Source organism: Scomber scombrus, chromosome 22 (genome assembly GCF_963691925.1).
Source record: "Scomber scombrus chromosome 22, fScoSco1.1, whole genome shotgun sequence".
Taxonomy (NCBI): Eukaryota; Metazoa; Chordata; class Actinopteri; order Scombriformes; family Scombridae; genus Scomber; species Scomber scombrus.
Window position 1 is genome coordinate 130,180 of NC_084991.1, and position 25,378 is coordinate 155,557.

The window sequence follows — 25,378 nt, forward strand, 5'->3', positions numbered from 1 at the left end:
GTATTAAAGGAACAGCATTAAACTGGTTTAAGTCTTATTTATCGTATTGATTTCAGTTTGTACATGTTAATGATGTCCACGCAAACAAAAGTCAGATATGGTGTTCCTCAGGGTTCAGTGCTTGGACCAATACTATTCACCTTATGCTTCCTTTAGGTAATATTATTCGGAAATACATACATTTTTATTGCTATGCGGACGAAACTCAATTATATCTATCAATAAAGCCAGATGAATCCAACCAGTCAACTAAACTACAAGCATGTCTTAAGGATATAAAAGCCTGGATGATCTGCAACTTTATGCAATTAAACTCTTAAAAAACTGAAGTTATTGTGCTTGGCCCCAAACACCTTAGAAACACATGATCTAATCATATAACTAATCTGGATGGCATTACTTTGGCCTCCAGCACCACTGTAAAGGAACCTAGGAGTTATATTTGATCAGGATTTGTCCTTCAATTCCCACACAAAAAAAATCTCAAGGACTGCCTTTTTTGCAAAAATCAGGCACATCCTGTCTCAAAATGACGCTGAAAAACTAGTGCATGCATTTGTTACTTTAGGCTGGATTGTAATTCATTACATATGGTGGCACGGCCCCGGGGGTGGACGAGATCCGCCCGGAGTTCCTCAAGGCTCCGGGCGGATGTTGTGGGGCTGTCATGGCTGACACGACTCTGCAACATCGCGTGGACATCGGGGGCAGTGCCTCTGGATTGGCAGACTAGGGTGGTGGTCCCTCTTTTTAAGAAGGGGGACCGGAGGGTGTATTCCAACTATAGGGGGATCACACTCCTCAGCCTCCCTGGTAAGGTCTATTCGGGGGTACTGGAGAGGAGGGTCCGTCGGATAGTCGAACCTCGGATTCAGGAGGAGCAATGTGGTTTTCGCCCGGGTCGTGGAACTGTGGACCAGCTCTACACCCTCTGCGGGATCCTTGAGGGTGCATGGGAGTTTGCCCAACCAGTCCACATGTGCTTTGTGGACTTGGAAAAGGCATTCGACCGTGTCCCTCGGGGGGTCCTGTGGGGGGTTCGCCGGGAGTACGGGGTATCGGACCCCCTGATACGGGCCGTCTGTTCCCTGTATGACCGGTGTCAGAGCTTGGTCCGCATAGCTGGTAGTAAGTCGGATTCGTTTCTGGTGGGGGTTGGACTCCGCCAGGGCTGCCCTTTGTCACCGATCCTGTTCATAATTTTTATGGACAGGATTCCTAGGCGCAGCCAGGGCGTTGAGGGGTTCCGGTTTGGTGACCTCAGGATTGGGTCACTGCTTTTTGCAGATGATGTGGTCCTGTTGGCTTCATCAGACCGTGACCTCCAACTCTCACTGGATCGGTTCGCCGCCGAGTGTGAAGCGGCCGGGATGAGAATCAGCACCTCCAAATCCGAGTCCATGGTCCTCAGCCGGAAAAGGGTGGAGTGCACTCTCCGGGTCGGGGATGAGATCCTGCCCCAAGTGGAGGAGTTCAAGTACCTCGGGATCTTGTTCACGAGTGAGGGAAGGATGGAGCGGGAGATCGACAGGCGGATCAGTGCGGCGTCTGCAGTAATGCAGACTCTGCAAAGATCCTTATAGATCTTCGTTCCTACCCTCACCTATGGTCATACCCTCACCTATGGTCATACCCCATGGCTTTGGGTAGTGACCGAAAGAACGAGATCGCGGGTACAAGCGGCCGAAATGAGCTTCCTCCGTAGGGAGGCTGGGCTCTCCCTTAGAGATAGGGTGAGAAGCTCGGTCATCCGGGAGGAGCTTGGAGTAGACCCGCTGCTCCTCCGCGTTGAGAAGAGCCAGTTGAGGTGGCTCGGGCATCTAGTTAGGATGCCTCCTGGACGCCTCCCGGGTGAGGTGTTCAGGGCACGTCCCACCGGTAGGAGACCCCGGGGAAGACCCAGGACACGCTGGAGAGACTATGTCTCTCGGCTGGCCTGGGAACGCCTCGGGATCCCCCGGGAAGAGCTGGACGAAGTGGCTGGGGAGAGGGAAGTCTGGGTTTCCCTGCTAAGGCTGCTGCACCCGCGACCCGACCCCGGATAAGCGGAAGAAGATGGATGGATGGATGTAATTCATTATTATCAGGCTGCCCAAACAAGTCGTTAAAGATTCTCCAGCTGGTCCAGAATGCAGCTGCATGTGTACTGAAGACTAGAAGAGATATTAATACTCCCATTTTAGCTTCGCTGCGAAAATCCAGAGTAGAATTTAAAATCCTTCTCCTCACTTTCAAAGCTCTTAATGGTCAGGGTCCATCATATCTTAAAAGGCCCATAGGCTATGTTCACACTGCAGTCAAAAATGATCTGAATCCTGAATTTGTTCGCTCAAATGTGACCCATATCTGACTTGTTTCTGACAATGTGAACAGCACAAGTCGCATTGAATCTGACATTTCCAAATCCGATTCAGGCCACTTTCAAATTTGGTACTGAATCGGATACATATCGGATTTTTTTGAATGCGACCGCAATCTAAACAGTCAGGTCGTATTTAATGCGACTTTGACATTATTCTGGAGCAACACACACTCCTCTGTATGGATGTTGTGGCTAATGCTCCGCATAAAGACATCATTAAAGTATTAATTTTCTTTCTCCTCTTCCTCCTTTTTAACATCACCCGCTCACAAATTTGCCGGCTTCCTCCACACACTATTTTTAACATTAGACCATAAATGAGACTACCAGTAACTTCACCGGTTGTTGCTGTTGCCATGTTCGCTTCGGTAAACACCGTTCTGTGCGTGATGTCTTTAATGATCAACTGAGCATGCGGGTCACTTCAGGAGCGTGAGCTGTTCACATCGCAGTCCGCAGACAGGTCACATTTAAAAGTGTAATATGACAAAACAAAAAATCGGATTTGAGCAATGAATCGGAATTGAGTGCAGTGTTAACGTAGCCTTAGTGCCTGATGTACCTACTAGAATACTGCTCTCCAAGCACGCAGGCCTTCTTATGGTTCCTAGTATCTCTAAAAGTAGAATGGGAGGCAGATCCTTCAGTTATCAGGCTCCTCTACTGTGGACTATCTTCCAGATTCGGTCCGGTGGGCAGACACCCTCTCCACGTTTAAGAGTAGGCTTAAAACTTTCCTTTTTGATAAAGCTTATAGTTAGGGCCGGCCAGCCTTGTCCTGGACCAGCTCCTAATTTATGCTGCTAGGCATGGGCTGGTTACCGGTTTCAAGGTATACCACGGTATGAAAAAGTCACAGTTTCAAAACTGCTAAAATGTTCCGTCATACCGTTCCTGCGGTATGAGTGTTTTTTTAAATTAATGTGACGTCTCGTCAGAGAGAAAGTGGAGGTCCCTCAGGTCGCATGCAGCTGCAGCTGCCCCTCCCCCCGCGCACATCTGGTTGCTGTTACAAGCAGGTAGCTCTGCCGGCTGTATGATGGCTGAAGGAGGCGAGCTCCACGAACTTTTCCCCTCGTCTTAACGGACAAAGTCGGCTCTATGGGAATACTTCGGCTAACGTAAAAAGTCAGACGGCCACGGCTTGGAGGAAGGTTGTTTTTTTCCACTAAAAATAATTCATTTATGTCATGACTCGAGTTGCAGGTTTAGCCTCAGTTAAAGGACTGCATTAAGGACTGCACTTATTTTTGTATTATTATTTTTTTTATTTAGAAAGAATTTTATTTTAAATACATATTTAATAATGTTCCATCATGTTCTATATATTGTTTAAAAATAAAAGAATGAAAAGACTTTTTTCAATGGAAAAGTTATGTCTTTTTTTTGTTTTTAAATACAGACATTGTCATAATAACACATTTTAGAGCTGTAATCATAATACCGTGAAACTGTGATATTTTTGTCTAAGGTTATCATACCGTCAGAATCTCATACCGGCCCATGCCTAATGCTGCTATAGGCTTAGACTGCTGGGGGACTCCCATGATGCACTGAGTTCCTCTCTCCTCCTCCCTCTCTCTATCCATCTATATCCTTTTACATTCATGTGGTATTAAAGCTGCAGTATGTAGTTATTAGAAAATTTGAACGAGTACAACCTCCAGGTCCATCCTTCTTCCTATCTGATGCGTTGCAACCCTGCCTTCTAAGCCCCTCCCCACAGAGGAACCTGCCGCACACGCTGCCCGCACGTGAAGGCTCGTCCCCACAGTAAAAGAGGAAGCCTTTTTGACTGAGTGAGAGCAAAGCAGACGTTGCACTGGGGAGGAGCGCTGCCAAGTGAAAGTATGGGCTGTGCGGGGGAGGTGGGGCTGCCAGCAGCGTTTGTACAGCATCATTGGCACTCCTCCGGGCTCTGATTGGTTGTTTTGATTCGGGAACCGTGGATTCTTGCAAATCACATTACATCCACTGGGTGGACCCAGAGACAGTGGCTTTTGTCACAGCTTATCTGTATTTTATAATACTGTCAGATCATAATGACAATTCTAGCAAATATAACACAAAAATAGTTACAGATTGCAGCTTTAAGGGATTCACTAACTTATACTTCTTCCCCGAAGTCCTCTGTGCTCTCTTGTCTCACCTGGGTTTGTAGACGTCAGGATGACAGATGCCTTTCCTGAGTGGTATTCCAGAAAGCGGGTTATGTGGAAAACTCAGAGTAAGTTAAACCTGAGATGAGGGAAACTCTGTGTTATCCGTTTCAGAAAGAGAGGTAACTGAAATTCTAAGTCAGTCACCATGGTAACTGACTCTGTGAACATAACCTGCTTGCTGGCAGGTTTTCTATCAGAAACCCTGAGTTTTCTTCAAGTCTCCTCCCACCTGAAGCAAGCTGCCAGACATGGGTTGTCCATTTCTTCGCAATCTGATAGATCGAGGCAGAATTAATTTCAAATGCCTAACGTCGGGAGATGATTTTCAGGGCTCATTGTATATACGCTCATTCCAAGATTAATATCTGTTAGAGTGTTATCACTTTTCATAACACTAAAACCAGTGGCGGCTGGTGACGAAAATGTTGGGCGGGCGTAGTTTGATGGTTGGTGGTCTTAGGGTTAGTGTCAAACACACCATAGCACCACTTCATACCGCAGCAAAAAAATTTAAATAAGAAAGGAAAACCAATCTAAAAACAACACAAAACACTATAATGTCCCCTGGTGTCCCAGTATGGTATCTCAGACCCACAGAGAGAGGAATAAACAATTATAATTAGACATGATAAAATGCCCATTTCACTCACATCACCTAAAGATACCAGCAGTTAAAGCAGAGTTACCAATAAGGTAATATGCTTAAAAAGAGACACCACCATATATATTTTAATTATTGTGTCTTCAGTTCTGATTTCACTGTAATCTGTTGGTTGTTGCAATACCTAAACAGGACAATAGATGGCGCATTAAGCACTATACACTGCTGTGATTAAGTATAACTTACTTAACTTCATTTTAATAATGAAATGTACCCCTGTAGTAGTCAAAATGACTTCCATCATTTCTTATCCTGCATTTATGCATTTTCATCTTTTAAACTTTATTCATAGTTATGTCTTTTATAAAGTCTTTTTAGCAGTTTACAATATTAATAACAGGAGTGCAGCTACTACCTGATCTTTTATATGTCCTGTTCAGTTCTTCTTATTATTTTTTACGTAGTCAAGATGGGGGTCTGTCCCTATGTGTTGGTACAGAGTGAAAATACTGCACAATAGTGAACCAGTATGCAGGAGAGAGCACACACAAGACTGATATGATATGCTTCAGATGCAGTAGTCACACATCTTAATTTGTTAATACCCCAAAAAACAATTAATAATAATACTACCAAAGTCATACATTTGGTATTTAATATTTTAATAATATCCACAAGAGATATGAAACAGAGCCTATTTTTTCCCCAAGAACCCAAACGCCTACAAAGTTTCCTAATTACTGAATGATGCATATTGCTGACCCTAACGTCCTTCTGAAGGTAAATGTTAACTGGATGAATATTATTGTTCAGTTAAAAGCATGAATGAAATGTACACTGGACAATCAATTGCAATTGAAAATCCCAGCCTATCCTCTGTGTCTCTCCTTTCACCTCATTACCTCTGTGTTTTCCTCTTCATCACTGGCCTTCCTCTCCTTCTTTGGAGACAATTTAGCTTCTTCAGTGACCCTAAAAAAGCTCTATGTCTTTCCTTCATTACCTGTGTGTTCTCTCTTCATTAATACCAGTGTTTTTGTCATCATTACCTGGGTGAGTCGTATACGGAAGTCATCCACCAGTTCTCTCTGTAGCTCCAGAAACTTCAGTTGTGCAGAAGGGCAGGGCAAGGCCCGGTAGCGCTCTGAGAAAAACAGGATGACAAAAAAAAAAATACAGAACTTTTTCAAAAATGTTTTATATGATGTAACAGTGCACAATGCTATCATGAACAGTGATTCTTTCAAGTTTATTAACCCCTTTAGAATGTGCTAAATGTCTGCATGAATATGATCTTAAATGCATTCAGATTTTCAAGTTCTAAAACTAGATAAACATTGAACATAAACATTAATTAAATAAAAAACTTTTTTTAAACTTATTTATTGAGGAAATTGTTACAGGAGTAATGGAATACATATAATAGCGTTATGTAATTAGGATACAAAAAAAGGGTAACTGTATTCTGTTAGTTACAGAAAAAACACGTAATCAGATTACAGGTACATTTAACAAAATGTGGATTATTTAGCAGGATTACAGTTTTAAACCACATTTTAGAACTAAACAGAGCTAATTAATTTAATTAATTTTCACGATGGTGTGAGTAGAAGGATGATACCGCATTATGCATGCAGATTTCCACAGCAGTCGCACGTACACTGCTTCAGACTCACATTGAACTTAAAAGTTGGCGGGGATGTTTGTTTCGCACTGAGGCAGGCCCAAAGACTCAAAAATGAGATAACTACACTAATTAGTTAAAAGAGAGCTTCAGTTTATGACAGCTTGTCACGCACATTACTGCTCTCGCCTGACATGACTGTGCGTGCGTAACGTGTTCAGAGCGGACAGAGTCAACATGTTCAATACTGAATAAGTCAGAGAAGACTCAGACTTCACACAACCAGCAGGCCAGGCAGTGTTTCATCAGAGGCTTTCCCTGAGAATGTTATACCACTGTGAATTGTGCAGTATTTGCACCAATGCAATGTGCTCCATTTTATGGGCCTGAACACAAAAGATTTTGCCCTAATCTGAGGTGAGAGCAACACACAGCTGGGTATATGTTACAGCTGGCTGCAGCATCACACGGCTGAAACAATGGATGTGTCTCCAAACTGAGAAAAGGGCTGTGCGCATTTATACACATGGTACAGCAGTGTTAACTTCATTTATACCAGATCAGTCAGGATCTGACAGTAATTAATGTTCTGTGTTCTGCTACACATCTACATACACACAAATACATAACCCTCCCATATGCTCACTAGGCTTGAAAGGGTAACAAAACCACCAGAGCTCAAAACTCGTTAAACACATAAAATTAAGGAAATACTCTCACATGCTCCAAGACCGTACCAATTGTAAAGTGCCATGACAGACAAAGCACAAATATTTGGTGCAAACTGGTGTAAGCAGCACGTTTAGCACATCAGCAGTAGCAGTGTGTCACTGACTCACTGCGTCGATGCAGGAAGTGTTCAGGTACATGGTTGAGAATAAGCAAATACTTCCAATTCAAAACTCGTCCCAGACAGGCATGTTTTGAACAGGCACTGCCCTGGTTTCTTTACTGTTAAAAATCTTCTCACTTAAAATTTCTAAGAAAGGGGCTAGGTGGCTTTTGGGGAAGCTCAGTGCTTGTACAGTAACAGAGTCAATAAAGTAACTGTTGAAGGCCTCAACTAATCTATATGGGTCCTGAATGGGTCCTATATGGGTCAGAATTCCATTTAGGACCAGTTCTAAGTTCTCTTCTGACTTGTGGTCTTTCCCTGTTAGTTTTTTAAATGTTTCCGGATCATTTTTCACATTGCCTCTTACCTCATTAATACCCATACATCGGAGTTCAACCAAGGCAGGCTATTCTTCTTTGTCTTTTCTTCATCTTGGCTTTTCTAGTAAAATCATCTATTGTGTTCTTAATTATGGTAAATTACATATTGCTGTCTGCCTCTGCATCTACACCAGCCAGAAGTTTATTCCAGTCTGTTTACTTGCAATTTCAAAGTTCTTCAGTTACCTTCTTGGAATTCTAAACTGTTTAGGAGATGAAAAATTGTAGTAACTCAACGGGAGGCTTCTTACTGAACAATGGGGGTTTATTTTATTCCAACGCCACCTGTTGAATTGCGTCCCACAACGTTTGCAGACACATGCTTCCCTCCATTGTAGCAAACGCAAATTTCAAACAGATCCTAGCAGTAATTTGAAGAACTTTAGACACAGTTTGAATCAAACAAGGTCAATCGGGTTAGATCATGAAAGATCAATGCCAAAAACAGGATATTTAAAGCTACTTTAATAGCGATAAGCAGACAAGCTTGAGACACGTCAACTCGCACTGCAGCCATCTTGACAAAGGTTTGAGGTTTGAGGTTTATTGCTGAATTAGTTGGATCTTTAACTACCTGGGTTAAGTGTAGGCTAGATGAGATCTGCTTTAAAATGTTCCTGCTAGATTTGTCACAACTGTTGATGTTAAAATCTCCCATCAGAAGACTCTCTTTCCTATGATCATATTCCTTTTATTCATAAAACACACTATTGGCAGAAGCAGGGCAGTATGTCACAAAAAGGAGTGTTGTATTTCATCACTTTTTGAGAGGACACTGCATATATTCAAATGACCTCCTAAAAGATTCTTTGGTTTGCCTGTTGGGTCTTAAGACCCTGCTATGGTTAACTGATTGAAAAAAGTTAGTTTACAATGTTTTTTTGACAGCTGGATTTACTTCACTCAGTCTTAAGCTTCTAACAAGTAGGTTTGTAGTACTAGTAGGCAGAGCTTAGGTGTCCATCGCAGTGTGTGTAGGTTGGTATTGATCTGCACACAACAATGCACAAGGTCAGCCACTGTAAATAGTTCAGGGGGCCTTACTATAGCCCCTAGTACCAGTAGCCAAAACTTCATCTAAGTATTTAAATATTATCTGTATTTTTGACTGGACTAGCCACAGACCAGCCCTATAACCACGGGTTGTCGACTGTCTTGCTGACCGACTAAATTACAGGGGGCCTTATTTTAGCGATACGCACGAACACACATGGTCTGATGCGCGTGGCGCAAGTGGATTAAGGGTGTGTCCAAATCCACTTTTTGCTACTTCAACGGGGGAAAAATTGTCGATGTGCCAGGCGCATGTTTCAAAGGGGTTGTGCTTAAGTCTCTTAATTAATCATTGGTGTGTTTATGGCGTAAAATGCAGTAAACTAATCAGCGAGTCATCTCCCATTCCCTTTAAAAGTCAGGTGCGCTTACACTTCGGTGGATAGCTATAATAATGGCACATTTGTCAAGCAATGCATTTCAAGACCAGTCTGATGAGTATATAGGTGTGTGTGTGGTTATACGGCAGCAGCCTGGTGTCATCAGCTGATTTAATAAACTGTGAACAGCTGTGGGTAATGGCACTGGGCTCTGTGCAGCATATCAGAGGCTGCAGATTTATCAACATATCAGGTGTGCTGCCTCAAATGGATTTAACGAACTGAAGAAAAAAGATTGGTTTTCTATCGCTTTTGCGCGTCATATCAGATGATATGATATAATGTCACTGTGTGGATCATTAACCTTGTTGCAGTGTGCTCCCTCATTATAGTTAGTGAACTATCAGCTTCTACCTGCTCAGATCTCACAGTCAGCAGTAGGAGATGAGAAGAGCAGCAAGGGAATCTAGCTCACATAGTTTGTATGGAAGCCTAATGATGGAAAAAGTAAAACTGGTTACTACAAAAATAAACCATTATTATTATTTATCTTTTATTTACAGAAAATACCTATTTTTGTGTAGCATACATGTGTATGTTATTTTGTTAAAGGTATCAGACATTAACATTTAGTTGTTTAGTTTAAATTATTATTTATAATTTAATATTACTTTAACAACTCAGGGATGTCCAAGCAGCAACATGTTGTTTGAGCACTTTTTTGCAATGTCAATTTGAAATTAAAGCCGCAAGCGGCGATGGCGGGCCCTCGCTCACCCATGCCACCGCGGGGCCTGAGGCATGGCGGGGCAGAAAGTGAGAAAAAACCTGGAAGGAGGCCAAAAATGCAATGTTTCATTCATCCAGTAGGGGGCAGTCACAGGTAGTTACACATATGGTCTGGTGTGGTCTGGTGTGTTCAGGGCGGCCACTCATCAGTCATGTGAAGTTTGGAGTGAATTGGACAAAGCATGAAGGAGTTATGAGAGGTTGATGGTTCATCCACCAGGGGGCAGTAGAGTGTAACAAAACACAAGCGGTTGCGTTCAGGGTGGGGCAGTGATTTCACATGTGAAGTTTTGTGGAAATCGCACAATGATGATGTAAAATATGGCACTTCCTGTTTCCACTAGGGGGCGAGACGAGTGAGATCGCCTATGAGCGAATGGAGACGTTGAGGTCGGCACCCTGGACCTGTGTACCAATTTTCATGATGATACGAGTTCAATAAAGCCATCAAAAAGCCAAACGTATTTTCATGGCGAGGAATTGATGGTCGCCGCGTCGCCACATGGACGCCATTACTCGTAGCTTCACAGTCTTCATAATGTAGCTTCACCAACTGGTTCTGAATGAAGTTGATGGGGCAAAGTATGTAATTTTAATGAATCTTAGTTCACTTCCTGTTACCACCGGGGGGCGCTATGAGTTACGTGGGAAGTTAATATATCGGGACGTTCAGGGCGGAGCCATCATCATGTCCAGCAAGTTTGAAGCTGATTGGATGAAGTATGTGGGCGTGAGAGCCACTCGTATGTACATGGCGAGCACGCCAAAGTTAGTTGAGCCCTGGCAGACACGCCCTTTGACCTACGGATGCGCAGAGCACAACTTAAGCTCAGCTAGGTCTGGAGATGTTGCGTACCTAATTTGAACTTGATCGGGCGAACGCTGTGGGAGGAGTTAATTTTAGGCGGGAAAAATCAAAACCAAAATGGCCGACTTCCTGTTGGGTTGAGGTCATGACGTCAAGAGGCTTTTTTGCATATGTGGGTATAATACATATGTGTACCGGATTTTGTGAGCATAGGACAAAGTTAGCAAAATTCCCTATGGGCATTTTTGGACTTTGTAGGGGGCGCTATTCCGCCATTCTGCGTCGACCATGTGCGACCACCCAAAAATATCGAATTTCGGATGAGGCCGGACGTCCGTGCAAAAGTATAAGCATTTTCACATTTGGGAAAGGGGCGAAATTGGGGCACGAAATGTCGGAAGAATAATAATAATAATAATAAACATTACAATTTCAATAGGGCTTTCGCCAGGCGACTTGCAGTCGCCGCTCGGGCCCTAATAATAATAATAATAATAATAATAATAAACATTACAATTTCAATATAGCATTTTTCCCCGGGGGTCTTCCATTCCACATGATTACTTGATTACTTGATTACTTTGGGGTCACTTGCACTTTGGGGTCACTTGCACGTTGGGGCATGAACGAATTTCAATAGGGCTTTCGCCAGGCGACTTGCAGTCGCCGCTCGGGCCCTAATAATGTTGTTGTTTTTGAATGAAGGGGTGGAAATTTAAAAAATATTTTTTTATCCGATTAATCGATTAATCGAATGATAAATCGATTATCAAAATAATCGTTAGTTGCAGCCCTATTATTTTTCAAAATTTTCTTCTGGGGGAGCATACCCCGGGACCCCCCTAGTGTTTCTAGGTCACCGACACACAGCACCGCTGCTACAAACATTTCTAGGGGAAACACTGGTTAAATATTGTTAACCCCTCATACAGTTATTAGGACTGTCCGCAGTGGCACTCTCCAAAGTGCTGACCCCCCCTTCCTTCCAACTTACACAGTAGTGGAAGTTATTTTTGCAATTAATTATTTTTGTTAAATATTCTGACTAAACATTATGAATTAATGTTAATTAAAAAAAATATACATCATCATTGATCTAATCCTTTTATTTTGTGTATGTTTGTGTGCTGCCACACAAACATTCACAAACAGGGCAATCGATTTCTTCTAACTCAAAATCAAAATCAATGCACCAACAATGTGCCTAACCATACTTCATGTTGAGACCAACACGCCCATAGGTGCACAGATAAGTGTATGCTCACAGGCATACAGATGAGTGCAAGCCGAGGCACGTGATGCACCAGGCGCAAGGTAGGGCCCTGAGTGATTAAGTTACACCATTGGCTGCCTGGATAACTGAGTGTTGGAGATTCCCCATTAGCTGTTGCTATTTCTAAATGAATTGATGTGAGATGATGGATGTGAAGGACAGCAGCACTACACAGAGTGACTGTGTTTCCTGCTCTCAGCTCCATTCCTAAATGCAGCAAAGTCAACTTAACTTATATTTGAACAGAAACATACAAGTGTCTCAGCTAGGGATGGGAATCGAAAATGGTTCCAGTTTAGAACAGCAGTGGTTGCAAGAATGTTTTTATTTAATGACTAAATAATTACCTTTGTGAAACAAACATGCAGTACACTGTGAACTTTCTACACCGTCACTAACAGCAGTGAAGCAAATTCCAGCAGTATCTAGGAGACCAGCTGACCAGCACACAATGCAGCATTAAACAACTTAAACTAACTCTGAGGTGAGAAGAAAATAACTCGGTCAGTCTCACCTCAACAACCCTGCCCCTGCTCAGCTTGTTGGACAGTGATGTCTTTCCCAGAGCTAATGGTGTAGCAGAGAGGCTGCTTTCCAATGCTGGAGATATAACGTTTCCGTTTATAACAAAGAACCACTCCGCCTCATGGAGCACTCAGATCCAGCGGCAAAGGCTTGGCTGTCTTTGAGTTTGAAGGAGAAAATAGCAATCGAGCTGAGTCCATAGATGATGTTCCTGATTTTTTGGACAGTAGGCCCATTAGATCTTCAATCGTTTTGTGCTCGGGCGCTAAGTACCATTGCAGGTGGATACCACTAATGCATTCAATAACCTAAACTTCTTCCCTGGAGTTGTCTGTGCTTTCTCGTCTCACAGGTAAACCGGGGTTGTAGGCGTCGGGATGATAGATTCCTGCCCCGGAGCTTCTAACTTCAATGTTGATTTCAATATGCTTCTCTCTCCTATCTTTCCTCTCTCTCCTCTCTACCCCAACCGGTCGAGGCAGATGGCCGCCCACTTTGAGCCTGGTTCTGCCTGAGGTTTCTTCCTGTTAAAAGGGAGTTTTTTTCTTGCCACTGTCACCAAGTGCTTGTTCATGTGGGAATGTTGGGTCTCTTTAAAATTAAAACCTGAAGTGCCTGTGTAAAGTGCCTTGAGATGACTTTGTTGTGATTTGGCACTATACAAATAAAGATTGAGATTGAGACATATTACACCTGAAACAGTGTGTCGGGTTAATGGTTAATTGTCCGTTAATGATTTTCTTAACTGAACTGGATCGGTGTATTAACTCAGACTGGGTTCAGGTTAGGCTGAGTTTCAATTAAACCTTTTAAAAGAACAATGTAACTTTACATATTTGATATAGTGAGTAGCTGTATGCTCACAAGGGTTGGGTACCTTTCACATTTAAACCGATACCAGTACAGGTACCCGGTGTTCGATATTGGTACTCAATGGTATTTAATTTGGGTACTTGACTCTAAATCTGTAACTCCTGAAGTATCAACCCAACCGAGTCCCAATATTCTCACTTGAAATCTTTTTGTCTAATTATTTTGAACATTTCAATAAACAATATAAAAGTATGAAAATATGAACATATAAAAATATGCTATAATTACCAAACACAATTATACAGAGTAATGTGTAGTGAAATGTTAGCGGTACCTGTCCAGCAAAGATAAAGATAAATTTAACACACACAAAAAAATGGTTACTGGCGGTATTGCACCCATGAGCATGAAATATTAATCTGTCAAACAGGGACACAACATCCCGCTCTGACATGTGCTCGTGCGTTCGCTCAAGAACGATGAGTCTGAATATAATGAAATTTGGCACCGTTTGATTGGACAGGAATCAATATGCTGTAGTACCGACATAGTTCACTCAGTACCCAAACCAAATTGTCACTGAGTCCCAAAAACTCATCAGTGCTGTTGCTGTGCACATATATTGCCCCCAAGTCACTCCAAGACTCACTGTACTAGGACTCTGTGTCAGTCCCAATGGACAAACAAAGCATCGCCCTCTGATCCATCCAGTGGAAAAACAACAAAGTTAGTGAATCTTTTATTCTTCAGATCTGTGCTCACACTGTGTGTCTCTGCCACAGCTCAATAAAAGCTGCTCATCTGTGCACTATTGCATATCGCACTTCAACATCTGCTGCTGTCTCGAATTAGTGTATGAAATACTTCTGATCAACACACTGAATCAGCAGCTGCCTGTGAACCCGCCTGGATTTTATTTTTTTCTATTTTCATTAGCTGTCGACACAGCTGGAGCGCGAACACGTGACTGACACCGCTGTTTACAGGTCATATGTGTGGATGCTCGTATTGTTATCTTTATAGTTATAGTAATTGTTCTTAGTGTGGTCAGCCTTTTACAGACCTATAATTACATCCAGATCCAACCTCTCTCTGCATTTTACTCCTGTATAGGACACACTGGGGTATAAGAGCCACCCCACTTTTAAATGAAACAAAATCGCATTTAAGGTGCGTCTTATACACCGGTTTTTACAGTAATATCCTTTACATTATGCTTCCCCTCTCTGTACCCCACAACAAATGTGAACTCTAGCAGCCTCAGACCTCAATGTATAGAGAGGAATACAACTGCGGACCTTTAAGTGTGTTAAAAGCACTCTCCTCTCTTTCTTTGCTCATTAAGTAGAGATTACAGTGCCAGGTTGTTGGACATGCTAACAAGTACAGGATATTATATCAGTATCTAAAACTATATTTGAAGATGAGTTAATATTTCCTCACAAATACAACTTTTGTGGCAGAAAAAATTGTGACATGCCAAGGAAACCCACTTTGTAGCAGGGAACCCTATTTTCTTCACATTGGCTCACAGATCAGAGGACTCTGCGCATGAAGCTTTGGCAACTGCACCTCCTCAGTGTGCAAACTGGCAACACTTTAAAGGCTGCCTGAAATGTCTGCTCAATGCATGTATAAACAATTTAAAGCTGCAGTCTGTAACTATTTTTGTGTTATATTTGCTAAAATTGTCATTATGATCTGACAGTAAAATAAGATACAGATAAGCTGTGACAGACTTCACAGTCTCTGGGTCCACACAGTGGTCGTAAAACAATTTGCAAGAATCCATTCGCTCCAAAGTAAAAAAAACAATCAGAGCCCGGAGGAGTGTCAATGACGCTGTACACACGCTGCTGGCAGCCCCCCTCCCCCGCACAGCGCGTGCTCTCACTCGGCAGCGCTCCTCCCCTGTGCAGCGCGTGCTCTCACTGGTCAAACAGGTTTCCTCTGGGGACGAGCCTTCATGTGCCTGCAGCATGCACGGCAGGTTCCTCTGTGAGGAGGGGCTTAGAAGGCAGGGCTGCAGCGCAGCAGAGAGGAAGGAGGAGGGACCTAGAGGCTGTACTCGTTCAAATTTTCAAAGTCCACTATTTTCTCAAAACTACAGACTGCAGCTTTAATGGCGCTTTTCCACTATACAGTTCTAGCACTTCTCGGCTCGACTCGGTACAGTACCAGAAACAACCTTTTCCATCACTATAGTACCTCCTCAACGTGGGCGGGGTCGTCATAGCACGGCTGCGCGAAACTGCCGTGACTTCGTTTTATACGCGACACAAACACATAAACAATGGAAGGCATGGAGGCGATGTGTACTTGCTGCTGTATGAGGCTTTTTGTCACACACAAAGCAAAAAAATTAGGCCATATGGCTGTAACGCTGTTGCTGGTATTTAAAAATGCAGGGTTTGATTCTTGTGTCGGACAGCTCATGACTCTTCCAGTGAAGACTCTCTGGCCAATCAGTGGCCGGCAGTCTGTTGACGTCACATTTAGTATCGGCTCGCTTGGAACCTCACCAGAGCAGGTATTAAAAAAGTACCAGGTACCAGGTACTATCCCTAGTGGAAACGCAAAAAAGAACGAGTAGAGTCAAGTCGAGCCAAGGAGTGCTAGAACTGTCGCCAAGTGCTTGCTCATGTGGGAATGTTGGGTCTCTTTAATTTAAATTTACAGAGTTCAGTCTTGACCTGCTCTATATGTAAAGTGCCTTGAGATTACTTTTGTTGTGATTTGGAGCTATATAAAAAAAGATTGATTGATTGTTTGATTGATTGACTGATTGATTGACATACTGTAAAGGTTTTGTTATCAAATGCCATTATAATGAGAATGAATGCACCATTTAATAAAAATGTAAAACACATGATTATATTTAAGTGGACATTTGGTGGATTTTTCAGTTAACATAGTACCAAGCAAGCAAGAGACGTGATGTCCTGGCTCAACATCTGTTGACAGATTGCTTCGTCAACAGTGATCCCTAGTTTACATGAAGATCAGTATGACGTCAAGACATGAGGAATTACTTCAGATTTACAAAGGTAAAATATATTGCTTGGAAATGAGACTTTACTTGGCCTTTACTTTCTGTTTTGAATAATACTTAGTTCAAGTTTACTGCTGGAGCAGTAGCATTTTGTACACCTTATTAACATACATGAGGGGAGCAAAATATTAGGAACATTTTCAATATAATGTAGCAAATTATCTGCTGTAATATATGTATATAATGCTTTTCAAATTAAAGTCAGTGCTGATACTGAGTGTAACATGAAAAGATTTTTTTTTTAATGAATAGCCTTACCAGTGATGACCTGCAGCAGAGTCATGAAAGTCTCAGCACAATCTGGAGCCTTCAGCTCATCCATATCACTGATATCTTTGTATTGCGAGCTCCATGCCCCCTCCGATGACAGCATGGAATCCACTTTCTCCACTGCCACTGTATTTAAAGAGGAATACACAGTTATTATGAACAAGCATACAGAGAGCATGAAAATCATATATTGTGCGATCTCAATAAAAATCAATTATTGTGCCACTGCTGACATGCTGATCTTTTATCTTTGATACATTTTGAGTGTTGGGGCTATGAACTTGTACACTGTTGCTGTTGGAAGATTAGTTCTAACTAGCTAGCAAAATACATAATTAATGTTGTGAGAAGGTATATTTACGTATATACTATAAATGTTGTACTGTAACAATTTTGGATGTTTAATCAATAAGCTCTCGTAAATAAAGGGGAACTACTTATCAGGTTTGGTAAGAAAAAAATGGGTTAATTATTTAATTTCATAAATCAATACATTTTGATAAATCAGTCAAATTTGTGGCTCAACGGTTCAATAGTTACCCTGTATCACTTCAAAGAATACACACACACAATTGAGTGGATTTTATGGATTTTATTAACTATACACTACTAATAAATGATGAAAATATAAATGTAATGATGAGTTGTCAATACAATATGAATTCAACAGATTGTCACTCGATATAGTGGCACGAATGAAAGATGATGGTGAATGACGAATTTAAAATGAAGGATATGTAATTTTGTGGAAGCTAGGTTTTACTGAGTTATACTGTTAAAAAAAATTTGAATTACTCGATCTGACATCAACCCTTGATTGATGCAATATTTGGATCCTACTTTCATCGATGGAGGCCCTCAGCTGTCCGTTCTTCAGAACCATGCTTACGCACACCAAGTGGAAGATCTCAAAGAGCGTCACCGGTCCGGGCGGGTTGCTGTGAGGATGGTCCAGGTCCACTGGCCTGTGCCTTGTCCGGTGATGATAAGTCTGCCTGCAGACTTCGTCCCTCTCTGTTATGATCAGTCGTAGGGTTGACAGAGTTTATCTGCCGAAAAGCTCTCATAGGTTGATGACAGATGGAGGAAAAAGTCCACTTTAACTCGTTCACTGTTTAATAAACTTTCTGGCGAAATCTCAGTGCTGGCCACATGTCAAAATCCTCAAAAATTTCAAAACAGGCTGAACGCAAACTTAAAGTGACCTGCTTACTTTCAAGGTTTTTTCTCTGTACGTTTGCTGACAAAAAATACAGGATTACAAAAACGTAATTAAGAATAAAAATTGGCGCACAAACTAAGATAAAGAATAACTTGAAGGTTGAAAGAATAAGAGTAATATAAAGGTGATAAAAGGAAGAGTGTGTGTGGTGAAGATGAGCATGAGCAGGGCAAACCTGAAGCAAAGCTGGGTTCAAAGGGTGCAGCTGGTTTTTCTCCCTGGGGAGGGCTTGGTAGTCAGTCAATCAGATTCATCACAGCTACTCTGAGGATCTAATTTCCAGCTTTTACCGCGAAACTTTTCATCATCATCATTCATTCATTATTTGATCCTGATTATAAAATGCACACTATAATACAGTAACAGAACACAGGATGCATTATTCTTGCATTGATATGGCATCAGCTTCATTCATCAAGCTGCAAATCATTAAAACATGAAAAGAATTAATATGATCCAGCATAACATATTGTTGTGCACATTCTACTTATTTTATGATAGATAATTGATTATCATCATAATGTAAACATAACATCAAGGATAACTCAGGAATGTGCAATGTCTCTTTACTTTATGACGGTGGTCTGTATGACTCTAAACTGATGGTAGAAAAGGGAAGTGAAGTCTCACCGAAGTTCTGACGTCCGAAGGAGACACCGAAATCTGTCTTATGTTACTTTTTTATGTAGTTCTGTCACTTTGGGTTTCTTCGTTGAATGTTAATGAATCTTTGTTTTATCCAAGAGAGAGACTTAGTCAGTCTTTATATCAAACCTGGTCCATTTTACTTATCTCAGGATCAAAGTTGACTCTGACCAGATGATGTTCTAAGCCATACTGATGCTGTGTCGGCTACAATACTAATGTATGGCATTTGATTTAAGCATATTTAAGATGATTCAGATCTCATTAAACAAAAGATATAAACAAAAATGCATATTCTAATTGAGGAAAAAGTTAGGACACCCTACCTCCTAATAGCTAGTGTTATCCCTTTTGGCTGAAATAACTTCAGTGAGAAGCTTCTGGTAATTTACCAGTCTCTGACATCGGTCTGAGGAAAGTTTGCCCGACTCCTCAATGCAGAATTCTTTCAGCTGTGAGATTTTTGAGGGGTTTCTTGCATGTACAGCCCGTTTCAAGTCACCCCACAGCATCTCAATGGGATTAAGATCTGGGCTTTGACATGGCCATTCCAGGACTCTCCATTTCTTAGTTTTCAGCCAGTCCTTGGTCCTTTTTTTTTTTTTTTTTTTACAGATGGTCTCACATGTTCCTCAAGCACCCTCTGATACACAGTAGAATTCATGGTGGATGGTGAGCTGGCCAGGTCCTGCTGCAGCAAAGCATCCTTAAACCATAACACTTCCACCTCCATGCTTCACAGTTGATATGAGGTTCTTTTCCTGGAATGCTGTATTTAGTTTACGCCAAACATGTCCTCTGTTCTGGTGTCTGTTGTGACTATATGTCTGTATTAATAAATGAGGTACACAGTTGTTTCAGGAGCATTGGTCATGCCATCTGGTTTATTTACTTTCCGCTCTGCACACCTAAGCTACTCGAGCTACTTCCTTCTCTAGTTCTCTCCAGTTCCTGTCCAGGTGCATTTCAAAGTAAAGGTCCTGCTGTAGCACTACTAGTATTGAACATTACAGTGTCCAAATAATTCAATTTTAGATTAATATGTCCAAAGAACATTATTCCAGAAGTCCTGGTCTTTGTCTATGTTCTCTCTGGCAAACTTCAGTCTGGCCTTCATGTTTTTCTTAGAGAGTAAAGGTTTCCTCCTTGCACACCTCCCATGAAATTAAACTTGTGTAGTCTCTTTCTGATTGTAGAGGCATATCAACAGTATGGACATGGGCATGTTGGCAGTTGTTTTGAATGTCCTCCACTTGTAGACTATTTTCCAGACAGTGGAATGGCTGATTTCAAATTTTTTGAGATCTTTTTAAATCCCTTACCAGACTCATAAGCCGCTACAATCTTCTTTCTGAAGGCCTCAGACAGCTCTTTCGATCTCACCATGGTGCTTACTCTCACTTCAACAGTCAGGGGCACACCAAACTAAATGTCTGAGGTTTAAATAAGGCAAGCCTCCTTCAAAATGATGAGTAACAATGTTCTGATCATGTGCTCCTGATATGATACACCTGTGTGTGCTTTTGTCCATTTTAAGTGGGAATAAATGTGGGGATGTCCTAATTTATTCCTCACCAGAAATGGCATTTTTTCTTTTTAAATTACATTTTACAGAACGTTTTTAAAAGTCTTTTCTTCAGTTTTTAATGTTTACTTGAATCTCTCAGTATTGTTAAAATTGATATTAAATATCCATATGTCCAAATATGTTAAAAAAAAACACACAGGCTTTCGTAGGTTGTCCTAATTTTTTCACATGACTGTAGTACAACAGCTTTCTGATTTAAAAAAAATAAATACTAATGGCGCTTCCACTACACAGTTCCAGCACGACTCGCCTCGCCTCGACTCGGTTCTTTTTGCGTTTCCACTAGGGAGAGTACCTGGTACCTGTATACTTTTTTAGTACCTGCTCTGGTGAGGTTCCAAGCGAGCCAAGACAGGTACTAAAATGTGACGTCGACACCATGCTGGCCGCTGATTGGTCAGAATAGTTGTCGCTGGAAGCGCCATGAGCCGTCCCACACAAGAATCAAACCCGGCATTTTTAAATACCGGCAGCAGCGTTACAACCATAGTTACAGCCATACGGCTCTATTTTCTTGCTTTGTGTGTGACAGAAAGCCTCAATGTCCTCCATTGTTTATGTGTTTTGTTTTGAACATAGTTCACTATAAAAATTGGTTTTATATAAAAGTTTGGGGAAAGGAGATTGAAGAAAAAACTCCTGATTCAACCTAATCTTTGCGTCTTCAAGATCATCACAGAACATCTACTCTCAACTGGCGTCACAACGAGTCAGCGTGCACCTTAAACAGGGTTAAGCAGATTTCCCTATACATTTTGATGCATAAATGTTCTGCTTACTCACGGTGCACATGGAAATACGACCCAACACACCCTGCTGTCAATCATACGACTGATGCCGCAATCCCATTATATCCAGGCCTCCATACGCTTATTGAGCCTCCTGCTTACAGCTTACAAATATCAGGGGGAAAAAAAGGTGTATTTTTGTGAATTTTGTGGATACTGGAACAACTATTTCATGCTTAAGACAAAAAGACTTAAAATGTCCTTTGAGTAAAAAAATCAGTCCAGTGTGTCATTGAAACTGAATCAAGTGGATTTGGATGGAAAAAAAAAAACTACCAATCTAGTTCAGAAACTAAATAATGTTTTCCATAAAATGACTCAATATTTCATTTACTCAAACCTCTCAATTAGTCAATAAAAGAGATATGTTCTTTTTGTAATGCATGTTACAAAATTTAATGTCCTAGAACATTATCCCTCACTAATGGGATGTCCCAGTTTCTATGAGAAATATACACTTGTTGATTTATCAATCACGCCGATTAAATCCTCAGCTACAGTAAGTTTTACAGCCGGGAGGAGATAGAGGCGTGGATGGAGCTCAACTTTCTGCAGCTGAACAGTTCCAAAAGCCATCCTAGTTGGCACACCACATCAGCTCCGCTCTTCCACCATCACCAGTATCACCTTCTCTCGCCAAAACATCCCCCTTTCCTAATCTTTCACAAACCTGGGTGTTAAAATGGACCCTCAACTCACCATTGACACCCACAGGGCGGCTGTGGCTCAGGAGGTAGAGCGGTCGTCCTCCAGTTGGAAGATTGGCAGTTCAATTCCCTCCAGCCCACATGTCGATGTGTCCTTGGGCAAGTCACTTAACCCCAAATTGCTCCCGTTGCTGCGCCAACGGTGTGTGAATGAGAATGAATGGTTAGCTCTCCCTGATGAGCAGGTAGGCACCCTGCGTGGTAGCTCCTGCCATCAGTGTATGAATGTGCGTGAATGGGTGAATGACTAAAAAAGCGCTATAAGTACAGTCCATTTACCATTTACATCAAACACCTCTGTAAGACATCTTTCTACCACCTCAGGAACATCGCCAAACTCCATCCAACACTGACCCTGGCAGATGCAGAGAAGCTTGTCCACGCCTTTGTCTCCTCCAGACTGGACTACTGTAATGCACTCCTAATCGGGATCTCTGGCAAGAGCATACAGAGACTGCAGTACATCCAGAACAGCACTGCCAGGATCCTGATGGGGGTGCGCTCCCATCCTGAAATCTCTTCACTGGCTCCCTGTCCCACTCAGAATTGAGTACAAGGTCTCCCTCCTCACCCACCAGTGCATTCACGGACATGATCCCTATACCTTCGAGGAACTCTTCACCCCCCAGACCTCCTCACACACCCTCCGTTCTGCAACAATAAACACCCTCCAAGCCCCCAAAACCAAGCTCCGCACCATGGGTGATGGGGCCTTTTCCTCTGCAGCTCCGAGGCTGTGGAACACCCTCCCTGACCACCTGAGGGCCCCACAGACTGCATCTTTTTACGAAATCATTGTGTTAAATGTCTTTTATAGGTATCTCCTTTTAAATGTTCTTCTCTGTAGCACTTTGAGATTGCTGAAATGTAAGTGCAATACAAATAAAATGTATTATTATAATAATAATAATTATTATTATGTTTGTGTAAATGGAAAACCACCCGGATAGGACAAAACATGGGTTTCTTAAAGCCCCAACAATGCTGCATCATGCTTGATCATGTTAGTGATTACACAATGTTATCCATAATGGGTATAGCCATAACCCCAGGTTTCCACTAGCCATAACCCCAGGTTTCCACTGGTGTTGTGGAACTTACGTATGAAGCAGTCTACCACGTTTATTTAAAGGAAGATGTGCATTGTGTACATTAAATGATGATGTAAATTACGTGGTAGAACCTGTTGAATTACTTCCAAATCATAAAGAATTCCCCAAGATCTAAAAGAGACCTATCTGAAGTCACGGGATATATACATCTTAAGAACAAGAACCCTGTAGATTTGGAAAATCAATAGTATGCCTTACCTAATGATTATCAAATTCATACATACTCCCAGCTAGTCTTCAAAATCATATTTTGGAATACGCAATTACAGTATGCTAACAATTATTTCATTGCACTTACACGACATGACTTAGCATTAGTTGCTAATGCTATAGTTCTGGGTTTTCGGCCTATTAATAATGAACTTGCTTTAATTCGTCAATTTGCTATTGATAATCGTGTTGCATTAGATGCATAGACAGCTGCTCAAGGAGGAGTCTGCGGCAGTGTTGGAGAAGGATGCTGCACATATCTTCCATCCGAATCCAAAGGTCTCGGTCATTTAACTGTTTCAATTTGGAACCTTAGAGAGATCCAAGAAGGAATTGTAGGTACCATAAAGATGCACGAACCACAGGAGGCTATTTGAATCTTTGGAGGATTCCCCACCATTGCATGGATTCTGAGCATATGCCCCTATCATTGGGATTATTGTCATTGTAGCCGTGGTAATGGGTTCTTGTTTTCCTATTTTTTGTGCACTAATTTTGAAATCTGTCACCAACATGACCATGATCCAGAACCCGGTTAGGAACGTAATCATCTACGCCCCCTTGCGCATGTCGGGCCGTGGCGAAGCGGAAATGTTTCCATCAGGGGTATTTAACTGCCTTCAGCTCTCTCTCTCTCTCTCTCTCTCTCTGCAGATCAAAAAGTATAAAACATAGCCAGACCAAATTACACACATCTATAGATGAGACTTGTGGCTACATTTTGACGTTTGAATGGAGTCTGTAACTGAAAGTATGCCTGTAAAATCGTCGAAAATCCCACATGTAACGGCAAAGTGGTGTCAGCGCGTGATTTGTAGGTCTTGATAAGACTCACAATTGAGTTTTGGTTTGATCTTTCAACGACATTCCTATCAGGCGTAGTGCCCGTTTTAGTGTTTCTAGGTGGCGCTTTCGCCAGACTCCTCTGGAGTCCTCGCCCTCTTGCCTTTCGGCTCGGTCCCTAAATATATGCCAGATAACACTGATCGGGATATTGCAATTAAGTACCCTTGTATATCCTAACTTACTCTTCTTTTCCACAGAGAGCCACTTCTGAAGGGTTGTTTCCTCAAGCAGGAGATGAAGCAATCCAGGTAGCACTGCTGGGTATGACTGGTTACTTCGCAGCTCCTTCTCAAACTGCAGTACTTCCTCAACCAAGTGACAGAAGAGTGCATCATCATAAAGCAGCTTAGAGGCATCCGTGGCCACCTTCTCCTGGACAAGAGACAACAGACCTCGACACAGCTCCACCTACAAGCACATAAACACAATATATTTACCAGTTTTATCTGTAAATTCTTGTCATCACAAGTGTCATATACATATTTTATTAAAAACTATTTCTAAGAGTGCAGAGATTTGCTTTTCAGTATGAAAAACAAGAGCACTCCATCCCGGGTCTAAAATAAGTCAAGTAACTCTGTTTGGACTATATTTAACAAAAGCAAACAAATCGCTCAAGAAGAGCATTTGTAGAAGAGTAGGAGTTGAGCATTATATAACAGCTTACCCTGGCACGAATGGTGACCCCAGCTTGGTCTAGGATGGGTTGGATCTTCTCCTCCATAAAGGTTGAGTTGTTCCCCATCCACATCAGAACCTGTGTGAGGTACCACTCTGGCTGAAAATGCACACATATAGGATGAGTCTAGGGTTCTACAGCTTTGCCAATGGCTTTTGTAATCAATTATAGATGACTTGTATTTGATCAAGGTCCACAAATGGAAGATTCTTGTTCTTAAAGACTGATTGGTGAATTAAGGTTAAATTTAGCTGGCTTTCAAAAGCAAAGCATCCAAGAGGGGAGTGGGGGTAAATACTTTTTATTTGCATTGTATATGGCGTTATTTTTGTGTCACATTAGTGAGCGCACAGTGGGACTTTTCTAAGCACGCAGTGGGACTCTTGCAAGCACAAACTTTATATTTTGATAGAAAATATTAAGCTGAGCAAACAAAAATGTGTTCACGTTCAACTCTTCCTACACGCTCGCTCAATCTCTGCTTTGTGCGATGGCAGGCACCCGTGCGCTGCTCTCAACTTTGCCTGAATACTCGCTCGTGTTGGCACAGCGTACATATAAACGTACCACAAAACCAGGCAATCACAGACTGGGAGGAGGCCATTTTGCATCTAATCAGGCTGCTTCCACAAGAAGAAAGTGTGGGAGTTTGTACCATTCACTTTGACAGGGGAACTTGCTGCACTCCTTACTAGCAGTATATGTAGGAAAAAA

At 41.9% G+C, this 25,378-nt stretch overlaps 1 protein-coding gene across 1 annotated transcript in view; it reads right to left on the bottom strand.

Annotated features, from left to right (window-relative positions):
- The window catches only part of rint1 (RAD50 interactor 1), a 65,149-nt gene that overhangs the window by 15,684 nt on the left and 24,087 nt on the right, over nucleotides 1–25,378 (bottom strand). Inside the window, exons 7-10 of the mRNA XM_062443373.1 lie at nucleotides 24,653–24,763; nucleotides 24,168–24,393; nucleotides 16,856–16,993; nucleotides 6,175–6,269 (exon numbers count right to left, since the gene is read on the bottom strand). Of these exons, the coding sequence (XP_062299357.1) occupies nucleotides 6,175–6,269; nucleotides 16,856–16,993; nucleotides 24,168–24,393; nucleotides 24,653–24,763 (570 nt within the window). The remainder of the gene's footprint in view (nucleotides 1–6,174; nucleotides 6,270–16,855; nucleotides 16,994–24,167; nucleotides 24,394–24,652; nucleotides 24,764–25,378) is intronic.